Source organism: Protopterus annectens, chromosome 1.part0, assembly GCF_019279795.1.
Source record: "Protopterus annectens isolate FY-2018-M chromosome 1.part0, PAN1.0, whole genome shotgun sequence".
Taxonomy (NCBI): Eukaryota; Metazoa; Chordata; order Ceratodontiformes; family Protopteridae; genus Protopterus; species Protopterus annectens.
In genome coordinates, this window is record NC_056725.1 from 1660599365 (window position 1) to 1660614211 (window position 14847).

The 14847-nt window shown below is 43.4% G+C and overlaps 1 protein-coding gene across 6 annotated transcripts in view; it reads left to right on the forward strand.

Moving 5' to 3' along the window:
• The window catches only part of ADSL (adenylosuccinate lyase), a 663305-nt gene that overhangs the window by 59076 nt on the left and 589382 nt on the right, over positions 1-14847 (forward strand). For all 6 annotated transcript variants that reach the window (XM_044068286.1, XM_044068279.1, XM_044068264.1 and 3 more), the window contains one exon: positions 828-872. In XM_044068286.1, coding sequence (XP_043924221.1) covers positions 828-872 — 45 coding nt within the window. The remainder of the gene's footprint in view (positions 1-827; positions 873-14847) is intronic.

A 14847-nucleotide genomic window follows, 5' to 3' on the forward strand; every position in this document is an offset into this window, starting at 1 on the left:
GATCCACATGAACGGAGGCCCAACTGCTAGATGACCTGGCCAGAGACTTGCTTTCTGGACTTTAGGCTGGGAGGAGAGGTGACTGACACTCTTCTTTTGAGGCCTGGGAAATCATTGTGTGGCAGAACATAAGAAAGAAGCACAGACATTTTGTGCTGCTCACCTGAAAGTGTGCATGTGTGCCTGCCTGTCACTGCCAGCTTGGCATTATTGCATGTACATATAGTTTTGGAAACATCCAGTCTGATTAAAATCAGTCTTGCCATACACTGCTGAGTTGTGCCTTCCTCTAGCTCTAATCCTGCAGGTAATACTCCTACAGTGTCTTGAGCTTTTCTTCCTTAAAGATGAATTAATGTATTTGTTGCGGTATCACAATACAGTATAGCAGTGAATAGATCAGCTTAAGTCAGGGTAGTGACATGTAAGTCAGTGGTGGGGATTAAAAAAAAATTGGTGGAAAACTATGTAAGTGTGTATATAATATTGACACACACAGGTATGTGGTACATGTACATGTATGTATATATGTGTGTGTGTATGTGTATATATATATATATATGTGTGTGTATGTGTATATATATATATATATATATACACACACACACACACACACACACACACACACACACACACACACACACATACACACACACACAGTGTGCATCAGCACCAAATGTTATAAAAGACCATTCTGTAGCTGTGGTTATTTGGTTTATAGCTGCCGTACAAATAAGATAATTTCAGTGCTTTGGAGCAGTATTACTTTTGACTTTTTAAGAAGAAAATAAAGTTTTGTTCCTCATTACATTACTTTTGTATTTTAGGACCTCATTGTTCTAAGAGACGGAATTGACATTCTCTTGCCAAAGGTAAGAAACCACAGCTGGTCTCTGTGGCCTCACTAACAGCATCTGTAATTTCTAGCATAACTTTTTGCCGAAGGGCAAATACTTGTGTACTGACAGAGTTGTATGGCAAAGCAGAAATTGACATTATACATACTTTAAACTTATTTAATCATTTGACTGAAAAAATGTAGAATGATGCCAACATTGTGTGGGTATTAAAGGAAAAACTGCTTTTTTGTATTTATATCCCTAATCTGTCAGTCAAGTGTTGCTGGGCTTTGTGTTATTTCTTCTCTGCATCTTTTGATATCATTACATTTCAGCTTAGACTTGTGCCTGCATAGTACTCAGTAGTTTATATCACAAAGAATGTAGAGCAGCATATAATAGATTTAGTAATTATGTTAAGGTCCTTAAAGCATCAGAACACTGCAAGGTGACTTTTATGATCTGCTGAAAAAAGTGAAGAAGCAGTCCCTTGTACTGCCAGCTTCACTGTAGGCTCCACATCTGTATATTGGTATGTGAAGTAATTGGCACAGATTTTAAGGTCAGAATGTCTGTTAGCATGATTATTGGCTTCAGTGCTAGTGAGGATTTCAGGGTGGGATGTATCTGTTTTACTAGATCGACCTTCTTAGTGATGAGGATGTAGGTAGAATCTGCCATGGGGTCCCATTGTACTAGACTGGAGGCTAGTCCTGGGCATTATTACTCTTGTAACTATGTAAACTTGACATTTGTTTTGGTCCAAAGCGTGTGTGTGTGTGTGTGTGTGTGTGTGTGTGTGTATATACCACTGTGATGCAGACTGGGCTTTCAGTACGACTGTTTGACCTCACTTTGACACCCACCTACACTGACCTGTAAGGCAGACTTGACAGTAAGCTAGTTCTCTTGATGTGGTGTGCAGGGGCCGGGAGAGAATGAAAAGGTTATTGGGTGAGTGGCAATCCAAGGCCTGAAGTTGCCAATGGATTAGGATTAGAAAAAGTTAGAGAAAAATCAGCATCTGAAACGAGACTTTAGTTCCTTATTTTGAAAACAGGGTGTCTAGTACGGTTTTCCTTCATGGCACTTTTGAAAGTAAAGCAGATTTAAGGGAATAAAACAATACTTGTGTTGCTGATTCCACCTATTCCAAGTGATAACTATTGATGTGAAGTTGTTCTGTCTCATCTTCATTCTCACTGATGGGTTCGGAGCCGATCCTTGGCTCCGATTCAGCCAAATACAAAAGCTCAAGGTCTTCAAGCAGCTTGTGACCTACTCCCTATCCCATGATGCAGTGGTGCTTCGCTCAGATCTCGATTGCCACTGCAACAGATCAGGAGTTCTTCGACAGCTCTGGCCAGTATAAGTGAAATTTCTTAATATTTCTCAGTAGTTCTTGTATTCCTCAATATTTCTCAATAGTTATTGATATTTCTTGCTATTACTTAGCTTCTAGTGAGTTCTAGGATTAGATAGTTTAAAGTTTAGAGAGTGCATTGTTTGTTATTAGTGGCCATTGTTTCTTCTAGGCCGGTTTCTCAGAACTCGTTTAAGTTAGAGAGTTGTTTAGAGTTTTTCTCCCTGCCCTTATAGTGTGTGCTGTAGAGTTAGAAATAGAGTATGTTAAGCTTGAGCTTGGATTTTTTTAAGGCAGTAGTTGTTTTATTCTTTGTGTGCTGTAGTGTTAGAAATTGTAAGAGTTAGAGCTCTGTTTTTTTTTTTTATTAGGGCTATCCTATATATAGTATCGTGTGCTTTCTTCATAGTCGCTCATGTAGTGTGTTTGTGCCTGTTCTTCTTCTTCTTTCGGCTTTTCCCGGTTAGGGGTCATCACAGCGGATCATCTGTCTGCTCATGATCGGCAGTGGAGTTTTATGGTGTCGAGTTGCCAGCCCGGTGTGTGTTTGTGCCTGTTAACAGTTACATTATTGCATATTGCATAGCCGTGTCACAACAAGAGAAAGCTAAGTCTGGATTCAAGAAGTGTCCTACATTTGGACAAAAAATGTCCATTACAGTTGGTCACACAGTGTGTGTTTATTGTTTAGATGAGGTCCACCTACAGGAGAACTGTGCTGTCTGTCATTCGTTTAGCTCTCATGTTCTTCATGAACATACGAGCAAGTTAATAGCTAGGGGATTATTGAAGTCCTCTTTCCAGGAATCTTTAGATAAGAACACACTGGACAAACCTGCAAAATCCTCCAAGACTCTGTCTTCTAGCTCGTCTTCTGGGTCAGAGCCAAAAAAGGGTTCATCGACCTTTAAACCGATTCAGACCACCACCTTGGCTCCATTGCTTATGGAACCGAAGGTGGTTGTTAGTAGGAACTGGTCCCCGGTATTGGAGCAGGCATCTCCTACTCTAAATTCTCCAATCCTGCAGTCAGTGGCTTCTTCTATAGCTTCTTCCCGGTCCTCAAGACTACTGATAAGAATGTGGATCGTGTGGTGCAGAGGCTTCTGCAGACGCAGGCACTAGCAAAAGTTTTGTTGGGGCTGACCCTTGTGGCTTCGGAACAGACTAGGACCCAGCCCATTTCTACTATTTCTCTTCCAATTCGATCCTAAGTTTCGGAGCCGGAGTGTTCGGAGCTGATGATTGTGGGACTGCCGGAGCCAACACCCCTTCCAGGTCTATCTGTTCCGACTGCTCTGACTTCTTCAGTGCCGATGTTAGAGTCTAGGAGCCGACACTCGCCGGTCGGGTCTGGAGAGGATAGTCGTACTGACCTGTCTGCTCCGACTTCACCTCTTGGGGCTTCGGCTCAGGTGAGTTCGGCACCTACCTTGGGCTTGGAGCCCACCGCTTCTGTGCCATGGAGACTGCCTGTTTCTGCAGATCCAGGAGCTGTGGGGGGGCCTTCGATGCCATGAGGAGAGCATTGTCCCCTTGGGCATCCACATCATCGGTACCAGCAATCTCCTCCCCTAAAGTGCCTGCGTCTGCCTCTGCTTCACTGTTCCATCAAAAGTGTAGAGACCCAGAGCCTCAGGTCTCCCCATTGGGTGAGCCCTGCTTTTCCGGGACCTCCCCAGAAGCTCCCATTGAGGAGGTTCCCAGGAAGAGGCTTTGCAAGAGGAAGCATCTGGATTCCCCACAGGAATCCATCACATCGGATACTGACTTAGATGAGTCAGAAGGTTCCTTACAGTCCCCCTCTGAAGATATCTCTTTTGGTGATATCTTGGAAATACTGAAACAGAGAGGTGGTTGGAAGCCCATTAATCCTACTGATGATGAGTCAGTACTTCTGAAGGCTTACGGGTCTCAAGACTCCACGTCTTGGGTGAGACTGACTTTTGATGAGCTGATAGACCTTCGTTCTTGAAAGGCGTGGGAATCCCCGGATACCATGGAATCTGTCTCTCTGAGGCCTAACAAATTCATAATGTCACACCAGGACAAGGCTATCCTTACAAAAGGAGTACCCATTGATAATATGGTGGTGGCAGCCACCAAAAAGGAGTTGTCCGAGATCTCTACATTTGTTTATCCTCCTAATAGGGATTCTAGGATCATGGACATATATGAGAAGCGCATGTTTAGTTCAGCTGCCTTTGCTCTTAGAATAGTCTTGCACATTTTACTAGACTACACAGAGATCTCCTTAAGGAATTGGGAGATACTCTACAGGGTGCAGTAGCTGCAGGGGTCTCTGACAAGGTAACATCACAGCTTGCTACCCTAAATTCCCTCATAAACTCTTCCATGCATCTGATTTCCTATGCAGCTGATGGAACGATCAGGGCAGCAGGTACAGGAATTGCTCTAAGGAGATACTCCTGGATGTGCTTATGTTCCTTTGCGGAGCCCTAGAAGTCATCCTTTAACACCCACTTTGATGGTTCATCCCTTTTTGGACTGAAAGTGAAGGAAACGCTTACCAGGTGTGAGCAAGATGAAAAGAGTATATCTGCTGTAGGAGTCTGTTTTTCCACCCGTACCAGACCTTATCTTAAAGGTTGGAAAAGTGGGAAGATGTGGTTCCGTAAATCCCAAGGAGTTTTCTTTAACACACATGGTGAAATCCCTTCTAGAGGCAGAGGAGGGGGATAATAATGGAAGACGCTGTCCATGCGGCAGAGGGGGCCTGCAAAATCAGGGCGACAAGGAGCAGTTCTTTGGAAAGCCCTATCAGCGCTCCTGAAAGGAGGCTCGTCTGGCCATCTGTGAAGGCAGTCGGGGGACGCTTATCTTTGTACCCAGACACCTGGGTAAAAATCACAAAAGCCCGTTGGGTGTAAAGTGTAATATCCAGATGATACTCCATTCCCTTTGCCACCCCTCCACCCCTTGTGACAAAAATCCCAGACGTTCTACCCAGTCACAGGGAACAAGCAACCATAGAAATTGCAAGGTTACTAGAAAGAGTCCTCCAACCAGTCCCAGCAGACCAGAGAGGATATGGAACTTACTCAAGGTTCTTTAGTTCCAAAGCAAAGGGGACTGGAGACCCATTTTGGATCTCAGCAGATTGAACAAATCTGTCAAAGAAACAAAGTTCCAGATGACAGTGATGGGAATAAAGCATTACAAAAGTAACGTATTACATTTTTTAGTAACTAGTAATGCTAGGTGTTAGTTTCAATATAGTAATGCACAATAGTAATTTACTTTTTAGTAACGCAAATGTGCATTACTTTTTGCGTTGCTCGTTTTTTGGGGTCCAAATGAAGGGGTGCCAGAATTCCCGAGTAGCACCCCTTCATTTTCGATTTTTTTCTCTGTTTATTTTTCGCGTTTTGTGCGCTGACGTCATTAGCTCCATCAGGGCTACCAGCCTGTCAAATTGAACTCAAGGAGCTCACGTCATGCACGCATTTCCACCTGTTCAAATGCCCTGTGAGCAGGAACGGCACTCTGAACGGGAAGGGATTATTTAACTGAATGCACTCCAGACAGGAAGGGATTATTTAACTGAATGAAATTGCAGACTCTGAACGGGAAGGATTATTTAACTGAATAATTAAATTGCAGTAAGGAAACCTTATTTTTTTCTGAATTATGTTCAGGGAAGGTGTGTGTGTGTGTGTGTGTGTGTGTGTGTGTGTTTATTAAATTCATTAAATAATGGCAGGCATTTGAATTTCAGACTTCATATTCTTCAGAAAATAAATGGTAACACAAAACCTTTTATTCTAGCAATTTTCTAAGTTTATAAGATTGGTATTTGAAATTTTCTCTATTTTGGGGCTGTATCCCCCCATTGGCTTTGTCCAGGTTTTTTATGCTAAGAGGTTGAGAGCTATGGTGAGAAGTGAGAAATGAATTCACTAAATGATAGCCATTTAAGTTTCAGTCTTCCTATCTTTCAGGAAACTGCTAATTTGGCATAGTGGTATGTTGCTCTGACTGTAGTGCACAGGGTCCTGGGTTCAGGACTTGCCAGTGAAATGCATAGTGATAACACAGCATTTTATTCTAGCAACTTTCCAAAATTATACAAGCAGTGTTTAAAATGCATCCCTGTTTTTTGGGCTTTTGTCCACCCCCTCCCCCTAATAAAACTGAAACTGAAGTGTGAGAAGCTGTGCAAGATGCACATGGCTTACACTACTGTCATTCTATTTATAGTGTGGGTGTGGAAATAGACTTTTATGATGGAAATTTTCTGAATTGGTCAGTTTTGTCATTTATTGGTTCATGCATTTTATTTCATTGCCTACAGTACAGAAATTTATAATGCGCTCTAACAAGTGTGCTGTATTTTACAAGGAATATAATAAAGTCAGGAAGGTGTATCAAAGAAAAGAACACGTGTATGTTTCTTGTTTTATGTGCATGGGGGCAGTGATTTGATAACAACCCAAAGGTAATCTTTATCCACCACTGGCCAGATGCATTTTCTTTGGATGTGCTGTGAGTTTCATTGCTGTTTCAATGAATGAGAGTTTCAAGGGCAGAGACGTTTTAATGCAATGTGAGACAGTATTGCTTTGTTTAGCAGATGTCTATTAGTGTTTTTGCATTGTGCTGTAAAATGTAAAGTGTGTGTGTGTGTGTGTGTGTGTGTGTGAGAGAGATCGGAGACAGAAAGAGTGAGTGATTGCATGTATGAAAGTTGAAGAGACTGTGAGAGAGGATGGAGAGAGAATGTGCAATTTGTTGTAAACTGTGTGAGTGTGAAGTAGGTGTTGCCAGTTTAGCTATTTGACTTGTTTGGTTTGACTTATTCTCAGGTTGGGGAGAGAGGGAATTTATTTGCGTCTTCTTTTTTGAAACTCAAACTCTAAAAACATAGGTATGTTTCTGCAGAGGGAAAACATGAAGTGTAGCACATGAAAATTGAGTTGTTCATACTGTACTGTATTACTTTTATTTTTTTTCTGGTTGCTTGAGCGTGCCAGTTGCTTGCTCGGTTTTGATATTTTGGTTGACTTTGTTAGACCTATATGCCATTTTCTGTAAGCATTTTTGCTTCCTCAGCATTAGTTTTAGCAGATTAGCCTAATGTATGTTGTTGAAAATTTGATGGGTTGTAACTTGTTATAGGTCTTTTGTTGCTGGCTGTATGTACTTTAGTTTAAGTATTAAATTGTGACTCTGATTATAAAGACTAATCTGTGGGACTTGGTAAAGTGTAAAATGCTATTCATCGTTATTGTAACACTGTGTATACAACTTTAATACACTCGTATTCATGTGCAGTAAGCATGTATTCCTCACACAAGTACTGTTTCAGTAAATCTGAATATGAGAATTGATAAACTATACTTATGCAAAAGTAACTAGTTACTTTAGTTAGTAATATATTACTTTTTTAGAAAAGTAATAGTAATATATTACTTTCACTTAAAAGTAACTAGTAATAGTAACTTATTACTTTTGTAAGTAACTAACAACACTGCCGGATGGTCACACTACAGTCTATACTTCTCTTTCTAGGGAAAGAGAATTGGATGTGCTCAGTAGATCTCCAGGATACATGGGTACTACCACATGAAAATGACCATGCCATCCAGGGATCATCTGTGCTTTCTGCTGGGAGCCAGTCACTTTCAGTTTCGAGCTCTGCCCTTTGGCCTCACTTCAGTCCCCAGAGTGTTCACCAAATGCATGGCAGTAATCATGGGTCATCTGAGACGTTTAGGATTCCAGGTGTTTCCATACTTAGGCGACTGGCTCCTCACCGCCAGCACCAAGCATAGACTCATACAAGCAAGGGATGCGACCATAAATCTTTGCAGTCAATTGGGTATTACCATAAACTCAGAAAAATCTGCCTTATCACCATCCAAATGTACAGTTTTCATAGCAGCAAATCTCAACACTGTCTCTGTGACCATAAAGCTTCCAACAGAAAGAGTTGGGATCCTTCAACTCCTGAACCTCATCCCAAAACAAAAAGCCCCAGCTTCAACAGTGCTCAAGATATTATGGACAGTGGCGGCAGTGATCATTGCCATTCCTTTCGGTTGAATGCATATGCAGATACTGTAATGGCTCCTGTTCGCACAATGGTCCTTTCAAGAACTTCCAGTGTCTCACCTGATTATATTGAATTCATGCAAGAAGGATCTTCACTGGTGGCTGACATCTCCTCAGGTAACAATAGGATGTTCTTTTGTTCTACCCACTCCTGTTGCCTCTGTGACCACAGATGCCTTCCTGATTGGGGGGGGGGGGGTTCAGGGAAGGACAGCCCAAGGCACATGGGAGAAACACTAGGCTCATCTGCATATCAGTGTCCTAGAGATGAGAGGGGTACTACTAGCGTTCCAGTCCTTTCAGCACTTTCTTCCTCTAGGGACTATTGTAATACAGAAATACAGATGGACAACATGTTGGTGTTCTGGTACCAGATCAGGGACCAGATCCCACCCCCTATGTCAAGAGGCCCTGAGAGTATGGCAGCAATATTCACCCAGTGCTTTCTGATTGGACCTCCCCGGGATGTGCATTGCTATGTCATAGCAGACAAATTGAGCAGAGCAATTTTATTGCCTCACGAGTCGTCCCTGAAAGAAGTACCGGAAAGGATATTCTGCAGATGGGGCCAGCCTTGCTGGGACCTTTTTGCAACTCGCACCAATGCCAAGTGCAGCAACTGCTTTGTCCTAATCCCCAATCCGGGGAATACCCCAAGGGATGCGCTTGTACACAATTGGCCCCTGGGTTTCCTTTATGCCTTCCCCCATTTCCTCTGATAACCCAGATTCTTACAGAAAGCCAGGACTCTGGGAAGGACCAACATTCTAATAGCCCCTTATTGGCCTCGTCAAATTTGGTTCCCCCTTTCTTCAGCCTCATCTACTGGAAGAGCCATGTATCCTGGACCCAGTTCCAGATCTTCTGATGCATTCATCAGGGGCTCTGCATCCTGCACTTCGTACCCTCAGATTGACAGCTTGGCTGCTCCAATTCCAAGAATAGCCATGTTCCAAAATCTCTCACCTGCAGCTCAGAATATACTAACATCCTCTCATAAGTCATCTGCCAGGAAGCTGTACCTTAGTAAATGGAAATGATTTTCCATATGGGCATACCAAAACAATGTTGACCCATATTTGGCTTGGAATTCATCCATTTTAGAGTTTCTGACCAAGCTTTTTAATGAATGGGGTGGCTGCAGCAACCATTAGGGTTCAATTGGCAGCAATTTCTAGTTTTCATATTGGTGATTGGAGGGGCTTCTATCATGTCCCATGGACTTTCTAAAGCCTTCCTTAAAGGTACTATCCATTTGAGACCACCTGTTAGATCCCCAGCTACACCATGGAACCTAAATTTTGTTGTTTCTCAAGTCATCTTTACCGCCTTTTGAACCAGCCTCATCTTGTGACCTGAAATACTTATCATGGAAAGCCATCTTTCTAGTAGCCATTACGTCTGCTCGAAGGGTCTCGGAATTACATGCCTTGTCCATCAAACCCCCGTACTTGATTTTTCACAATGACAGTCTCGCTGAGAACAAATCCTTCATTTTTACCTAAGGTTTGTTCAGAGACAAACCTCAACCAGACTATAGAATTACCTGTCTTTTTCCCCAAATATTCTAACAAACTTGACGTCCATAGGCAACTTCAATTCTGTTTAGACAGGACTAAGGACTTTAGAAAATCAGAACAGCTTTTTGCCTCCTTTTCAGATTCAAAGAAGGGTACTCCGGTGGTAAAAAACCATGTTGTCAAAATGGTTGTCAGATTGCATTGCCTTCATATATAGCTCTGAGCACATGCCACTAAATCATAAAGTAAAGGCCCACTCAGCTAAAGATGCTTCCACATTTTTAGCCTTTCTGGCTAAGCTTACCTATAGATTCTATTTGTGTAGCAGCCCACGTGGTCTACACCTCATACCTTTATCACTCATTACAAATTGGGTAGGGCCTCCTATGGTTCCATGTTTGGGTAGGGCCTCCTATGGTTCCATGTTTCTGAGGAATACACTTCCCTGAGCCACTCAACAAAGATGATGCTTGGGACGCTAACCCATCAGTGAGAATGAAGGTGAGATAGAACAACTTCACATAAAGAAGTTATGTACTCACCATAACGTTCCATGTGAGCTGTTCCTCTCACCTTCTTTCTTGCGTCCCACCCACCAATCCCCTACCATGAATTTCTTGAGGACCGGGAAGTTGCCACAAATCTTGGTGATGTTTTGTCATTATCTACTGTACTCTTATTTTTCTTACCAAGGTAGATGTTCATCGTGCATACAGCTGCAGTCATAACAGATGGGTTCTCCTGCTGTCAGGCGGGTCCTCGGTCGGCCGAATTCCAAAGTCTAGGTCCAGCGTCGGTTGTCGTTGCTTCTTCCCTGACGTCAGTGCGCCAGGGGTATAAAATAACCAGCCGATGCCATTTCCTTCAGTCTTTCTTGCCGCGCGGTGCCCGAAGCAGAAGCAGTTCGCAAGTGCTGGTCGGCCAGCTCCTGAAATTACGAAAAATTTTGCAACCAAAGTCATCTAAAAGCTAAGTACCCCGTTGGGGAAACTTTTCTTGCCTCAGACCGATGTCAGACAAAGTTAATAATTGTATTTCATGTGGGAAGCAAATACTGCATAAGGATTTCCATTCCCTCTGTATTCTTTGTTTAGGCCCAGACCACGACGTCTTGGTCTGTCGCTTTTGTGCTACATTCAACAAGCACACCATTAAGCGTCGGGCGGAGTTCGCCCAGCATTATTTTGGCAAAAAATTTAACTATATTATGTCGTCGGATACTCGGACTCCAGTTTTGTCTAAAAAATGCAAATACAAGGACCGACACATGAGGTCTGCGGCCTCTACTGACACCACGCCAAAGCCGACTCCACGTGGTCCGGTTCTCAGCGAGGCACCTACGCAGCCCCTGACTACCGACGACACTACATAGGTTCATAGGTTAGTACTAAGCTAACTGCCCTTGCGAGCCATTGTAAGCCTAGCTAATTATCCCTTGTGAGACTCAAACCTTGAACCTTGTGTTTGTAAGGCAAACACCTTAACCATTAGGCCACCTCCCAACCCTTTTTGACATTGGCGGTGTCTCCTGTGCCCGAGGTCGCAGGCTCCTTGGCCCACACCCCGACTACAGATACCGAAGCCACTCTTGGCGGTGAATCTCAAAATGTGGACAGGTCTACCTCCTCTCAAGGTGTCTTCAGACCTTCCTCTTCTTTCTCCATCAAGGCTTACACTAAGTCTAAAGCAGCCATGCAGTCTAAGAGACAAGCTACACAGGGACCATCTCCAGGCCCCATGCCTAAAAAACAGATGCTTAAAATGGCTGAGGATTTGATTACTCTTATCAGGGGTTCTCAACCCCCCCCCCCCACCGGACAAAAGGACCAGAGTGGAGGAAGAATCCCTCTCCTCTGATCAGGGCTCCATTATTTCAGAGCACTCTGATGAACAAGAACATTCTTACTCCCCTTTTGAATATTCTGATGCTGAGGAGTCCATTCCCTCTGTCTCTCCCCCCAGAGGATTACTCATTTGGGGAAACTTTGCATACCTTAAAGTAACACTTCCACTGGGAAGGCCAAGATTATTCAGACTCCAAGAAAAGGCTTAGGGAATTTCTCTTGCTACCTCAGCACAGGCCTCTAGCTATACCTCCTGTCTTGGACATACTAGATGATGTGTACTCGGGAGGCCTGAATTCTCTGCCTCCAGCTCCAGTCAAGCCTGACTGGTTCTACAGGGTTCCTGACTCGCACCAATTTCTATACAAAAGCCATGCTGCTGACCCAGAAACTATCTCACAGGGCCCCAAGGGAATTAAGGCCTCCACTGCTAAAAATCCTTTACCTTCCGAGAGAGATTCCAGATCCTTAGAAAGGTGGGGAAAAAAGGGTATATACCTCGGCCACCTTAACCATGAGGGCATTAAACTGTCAGTTCCATATGCTAAAGTACCAACAGTTTTTATCACAATTGAGAAGTAAAATGTCACAACCTGAACAACCAGATTTGAAGGAGTTGCAGGATTTGATGCATAGTGCAGAACAAGTGGGTAAACATACCTTACAAAGTGGTTTTGATGCTCTAGAGGCCTCATGTAGAGCTGCTGTTACAGGATCAGTCATACGTAGGCATGCCTGGCTCAAGGAACAAACCTTACCAGATCATGTCAAAGCTAAATTACTAGATGCTCCTCTACAAAAGGATGTATTATTTGGTGCTAATGCTGAGGGGATATTAAGGAAAATGGAGGAAAAGGCTAAATCAATGCAAACAGTGCAAGATTTTTTACAGGTACAACCACCACGTTTTAGTAGAAATTGGCCTTCCAAAAATTGGTCCTTTCCAGCCACGGACAGACCCCAAAGAGGTTAGATACAGGAGCCCGAGGGGCAGAGGGCAATCCCAAGGATCGTTTAGAAGCAGACAATGGCAAGCTCCTACGCAAAGAGGTGGTGAGGATAACTTGCAACCATTCAGAAAGCAAGCCCAATGACTTTCCCCTTTGTATGCCAAGCAAGACTCAAATGGCAGCACCATTAGGCAGAAAACTGGCATTATTTTCAAAAAAATTGGCATATTGTCACAAAAGACAAATGGATCCTGGACATTATAAACAGAGGCTACAGATTCCATTTTCACACCCTTCCAAAAATGAGAGGCATGCCAAACCTGCCACACAATCAAAGGGCAGAGGCACAAAGACTAATTTCAGATCTCGTAGACATGAAAGCTATTCAAGAGGTGCCTATGCACGAACCAAGGTCAAGGTTTTTATTCCAGACTATTCCTGGTACCAAGTAAGAGAAAAGATTGGAGACCTATTTTGGACCTATCCATCCTAAACACATTTCTACTCGTATCAAAATTCAAGATGCTCACTCTACAGCAGCTTCTTCCATGCTGGACAAGGAGTCTTGGCTGGTAACATTGGACCTCAAGGAGGCATACCTGCATGTCCCAATCAGACAAAATTGCAGAAGATACCTCTGATTTCTTGCAGGTTCAACCCATTATCAATTCTCTGCGTTGCCCTTTGGCTTATCTACAGCGCCCAGAGTATTCACGAAATGCCTGGCATCAGTAATTGCCTACTGCAGACTTCAAGGGATACAAATATACCCCTATTTGGACAACTGCCTGATCCAAGCGGACAGCAAGCACATTCTTCTGAAACATCTGGCTTATGTAATGTTGTTGAATTCTGTGGGATACACAGTCAACAAAAAGAAAGCAAGGCTAATACCCTCTCGGAAAATAATTTTCCTGGGTGCCAACTTGGACACAAACACCCAGATGGCCTACCTCACGCCAGAGAAACAGGGGCAACTAACCAATACTTCAGAACACTAGCAAATCGCACCAGGCTGACTGCAAGGAAAAATCCTGCAGGCTCTGGGGTTCATGGCATCTTGCATCTTACTAATCCCATGTGCAAAGCTGCATATGAGGAAACTTCAATGGTACCTGAAAAACCTATGGTCTCAACACAGCCACAGCCTGGAAACAACATTACCACTAATTCCATGTCTTCAAAAGGAATTTCTGTGGTGGGCTCAAGCATGCCAAGCAAACAAATGTCTTTCATTCAGCAAGCCTCAAGCACATCAGGTCATCACAACAGACGCCTCTGACTACGCCTGGGGGGCACACATGCCAGATCGGTGCATTCAGGGCAAATGGTCCCAAAAAAAAAGCACCTACACATCAATCAAAAGGAAATGCTAGCTATTATAGCTTTCAAAGACCTTCTGCAACCAGGTCAACTATTGATAAGGACGGACAACACCACAGTAATGTGGTACATAAACAAATAGGGAGGAACCCATTCATACCCACTATGCAGACTGGCCATGTCACTTTGGAACCTGGTCCTGGACTTAAGAATCAAACTACAAGCACAGTACTTGCCAGGCAAGGAAAACATGCTGGCAGACAACCTAAGCAGAAATATGACAGATCCACACGAATGGAAGTTGCATCCTCAAGTTTTTACAGAGATAATTCAAGCATGGGGAAGGCCAGACATAGATCTCTTTGCCTCCCACGAAAATCACCAATTGACAAAATTCTGCTCAAGGAGTTTTCATCCAAAGGCCTGGAGAGTGAACACTGTCTCTTTCAGTTGGACATCAATGACAGTTTATGCCTTCCCACCTCTTCCTCTGCTGCCCAAAGTTCTATTAAAAACCAGAGCAGACAGACCAAAGATAATTCTCATTGCTCCAGATTGGCCAAGACAACACTGGTACCCACTCCTGAGGAGCCTGACACATTCCCCACCATGGACCCTGCCTCTAATGCCTCTTCTTCTGACCCAGCACAGCTTCAAAACTCTTCACAGTCAGCTAAAAACACTCAATCTAGCCGCATGGAAGATTCCTTAGCATCACAACAGACCTTACTTTCCAAGGAAGTGCAGGATGTCATTTTGGAGGCCAAAAGGCCGTCTACCAGAAAAGCTTACACCGCAAAATGGAAACTGTTTTGTGTCTGGAATGAGAAAAAGGGCCAGGATCCTGGAAAACTGAATTTACCTCAAATATTACAGTATCTAGCTGAGCTGCTAGGCAGTGGACTTTCTTTCTCCTCCATCAAAATCCATGCC